This window comes from Malurus melanocephalus, unplaced genomic scaffold (assembly GCF_030028575.1).
Source record: "Malurus melanocephalus ecotype Western Australia unplaced genomic scaffold, MMel_1.1 scaffold_1287, whole genome shotgun sequence".
Classification (NCBI taxonomy): Eukaryota; Metazoa; Chordata; class Aves; order Passeriformes; family Maluridae; genus Malurus; species Malurus melanocephalus.
This window is the reverse complement of record NW_026624519.1, coordinates 5,253-8,414: the sequence shown is the minus strand read 5'-3', so window position 1 is coordinate 8,414 and position 3,162 is coordinate 5,253. Positions and strand designations below refer to the sequence as shown.

At 52.8% G+C, this 3,162-nt stretch overlaps 1 protein-coding gene across 2 annotated transcripts in view; it reads left to right on the top strand.

Moving 5' to 3' along the window:
* Window positions 1-1,882, top strand: part of LOC130586763 (substance-P receptor-like) — a 4,260-nt gene extending 2,378 nt beyond the window's left edge. For both annotated transcript variants that reach the window (XM_057387659.1, XM_057387660.1), the window contains exons 2-3: window positions 4-200; window positions 954-1,882. In XM_057387659.1, coding sequence (XP_057243642.1) covers window positions 4-200; window positions 954-1,248 — 492 coding nt within the window. In that variant the 3' untranslated portion in view covers window positions 1,249-1,882. The remainder of the gene's footprint in view (window positions 1-3; window positions 201-953) is intronic.
* The last annotated feature ends 1,280 nt before the right edge of the window (window positions 1,883-3,162 follow it).

The following is a 3,162-nucleotide window of genomic DNA, read 5'->3' as shown; positions in this document are numbered from 1 at the left end:
CAGGTGGTGAAGATGATGATCATCGTGGTGTGCACCTTCGCGCTCTGCTGGCTGCCCTACCACGTCTACTTCACGCTGCAGTACCTGCGGCCCGAGTGGTACCTGCAGAGGTTCATCCAGCAGGTCTACCTGGCCGTCATGTGGCTGGCCATGAGCTCCACCATGTACAACCCCATCATCTACTGCTGCCTCAACGACAGGTGCGAGCCCCCGGGAGCACCTCGGGGTGATGSGGAATGTGGGGTGGGGAGATGGAGAGGGGGCTCGGGGAGGAAAGGATGGATGGGGCTTTTTCAGGGTGGTTCTGTCCTGCCCTCTGTCGCTTCCAGGAGATGTAGGGATGGCACAATTCTCGCCTGGAGTCTTTCCTGGTCCYTGTGGGTTTTGAGGGCAAACATCAATCTAAACAATCCCGACTGCTAATTGGGATTTCCCAGTGGGTTTTTCATTTCTCGGTGGGTTTTTTCCTCCCCTTAGTGAAAAATGGCAATTTTGTCATGTTTAGAAAAGCTGAGCTTCATCTCCCCATTCCTCTGTCCATCTCCCTGTCCATCCCATTCCTTTGTCCATCTCCATCCCACTCCTTTGTCCGTCTCCATCCCATTCCTTTGTCCGTCTCCATCCCATTCCTTTGTCCGTCTCCATCCCATTCCTTTGTCCGTCTCCATCCTATCCCTTTGTCCATCTCCATGTCATTCCTCTGTCCATCTCCATGTCCATCCCATCCCTCTGTCCATGTCCATCCCATTCCTTTGTCCATCTCCATGTCCATCCCATTCCTCTGTCCATCTCCATCCCATCCCTTTGTCCACCTCCATGTCCATCCCATTCCTCTGTCCATCTCCATGTCCATCCCATCCCTCTGTCCATCTCCATGTCCATCCCATCCCTCTGTCCATCTCCATCCCATGCCTCCGGCCGCCCCCACGCCTGTCCCCGCTCTGTCCCCGCAGGTTCCGGGTGGGATTCAAGCACGCCTTCCGCTGGTGCCCGTGGGTCAGCGCCGGTGACTACGAGGGGCTGGAGCTGCGCTCAGCGCGTTTCCTACACACGCAGAGCTCCGTGTCCAAGGTCAGCAGGATGGACACCACCACCGTGTCCTCGGCGCTCTGCGTGGCTGACGATGACCTGGACGATGCCGGCAGGGCCAAGCGGCTCTCCCTGGACATGACCTCCAACGGCTCCTCCCGCAGCGACTCCAAAACCGTCTCTGAGAGCCTCAGCTTCTACTCCAACACCCTGACCTAGGGATGTTCCCGTCCCCGGGGTGCCACGTCAGTGTCACCGCCCCGTTGTGCCGTGCCGGCGTTTTCCGCGCTGTTTTCCTGCCTCTTTCCCGGGGCAGAGCCCGGCAGCAAATCCTTGGGATGAGTTCGGTGTCTTCCGTCATGGGGTTGGGCACCGGGAATGCCAGACAGGTGGAGGGGATGCAGGAACGGGACAGAGCGGGGTTTTGCTCCAGAATTCCGACGCTGGCCCCGCTCTCTGTGAGGCACGAGGGATCTCCCAGCGCTTCCCACCCCGAGGGAAAATGAACCCGTCCCGCACTTCCCTCCTCCCGTCCTTTGTTTCCTTCTCCCTGCTGGACATCCAGAGGGATGGTCAACCTCAAAATCCAGCAAATTCCCAAAAGACACTGTTTTTGACTCCATGGGGCCACGACTCAGATCCAAGAGTTCCCATGTGGTGTTGGATCATCTCCGGCATCCACATCCCTCTGCTCCAGGGGCTCCTTCAGCCGCTCCAAACCCACTCAGGGCAGCAGGGATCACCCAAAGGGTGTCCTGAAGGGTTTCTGGAAAGATCTACGGAAGGATCTCTGGAAGGATCTCCCGAAGGGTTCCCAAAGCATCTCCTGATGGGTCTCCCAAAGTGTCTCCCGAAGGATCCCCCAAAGGGTGTCCCAAAGGGTCTCCTGAAGGATCTCCCAAAGTGTGTCCCTAAGGATTTCTCAAAGGATCTCCCAAAGGTCTCCCAAAGGGTCTCCTGAAGGATTCCCTGAAGGATCTCCCAAATGATCTCCTGAAGGCACTCAGAGCTGAGCCGGGCTTTGGTTCCCTGTGATTCCCCAGAAATCCCGAGGTGGTGCCTCTTGGATGGGCTCCCGAACTGAGGAGCTCTGGAACAGGAGAAACCATCCCAAAGCGTTTCTCGCCCTCTGGAAACAGATTCCACCCCAAAAAAACAAGGATTGACAGGAAATCGGGAATCCTGCAGAGCTTGTTTCACTCCCAGGGCTGAGATGATTCATTTCCACCTCCTGGATTTTGGTTTAATGGGGTAATTTCTTTTCCTTCACAAAACCCTTGAGGTTTGTGGTTGGATATGTGGAATATTTCAGTCCTGCTCCGATGGATCCTTTTCCCCGGGGCTGCTCAAACCCAGGGCTCCTCCAATGTCCGAAAGCAAACTCGGAGTGAGGAAAAAAAAGGAAATAAAATCCCCAAAAGGATAAACTCATCTCATGGGGAAAAAAAAAAAAAAAAACACAAATTCAGGGGCAATCTGAGGGGAATTTGCTCCTGGCTGCTGGTCAAGATCTCGTTTGTGGTGTGGAAATCAGGCTGGAGAAATGAGTGACAAATGCTGGAGAAACGAGAGATAAATACTGCAGAAATGAGGGATAAATGCAGGAGAAATTAGGGATAAATGTTGGATAAATTAGGGATAAATGCTGGAGAAACGAGGGATGAATACTKGATAAATGAGGGTGGAGAACACTCCAATGTCCAAACACACACTTGGAGTGAGGAGAAAATAGGAAATAAAATCCTCAAAAGGATAAACTCAGCCCTTGGGGAAAAAACCCACAAATTTGGGGACAATTTTGTGGGAATTTGCTCCTGGCTGCTGGTCCAAGATCTCGTTTGTGGTGTGGAAATCAGGCTGGAGAAACGAGGGATAAATGCTGGAGAAATGAGTGATAAATGTTGGATAAATGAGGGATAAATGCTGGAGAAACTAGGGATAAATGAGGGATAAATGCTGGAGAAAAGAGTGATAAACACTGGAGAAATGAGGGATAAATAATGGATAAATGCTCGAGAAATGAGGGATAAATAAGRGATAAATGCTGGAGAAATGAGGGATAAACACTGGAGGATAAGTGCTGGAGAAATGAGGGATGAACGCTGCAGAAACGCTCGGTGGATTTGCACGGAC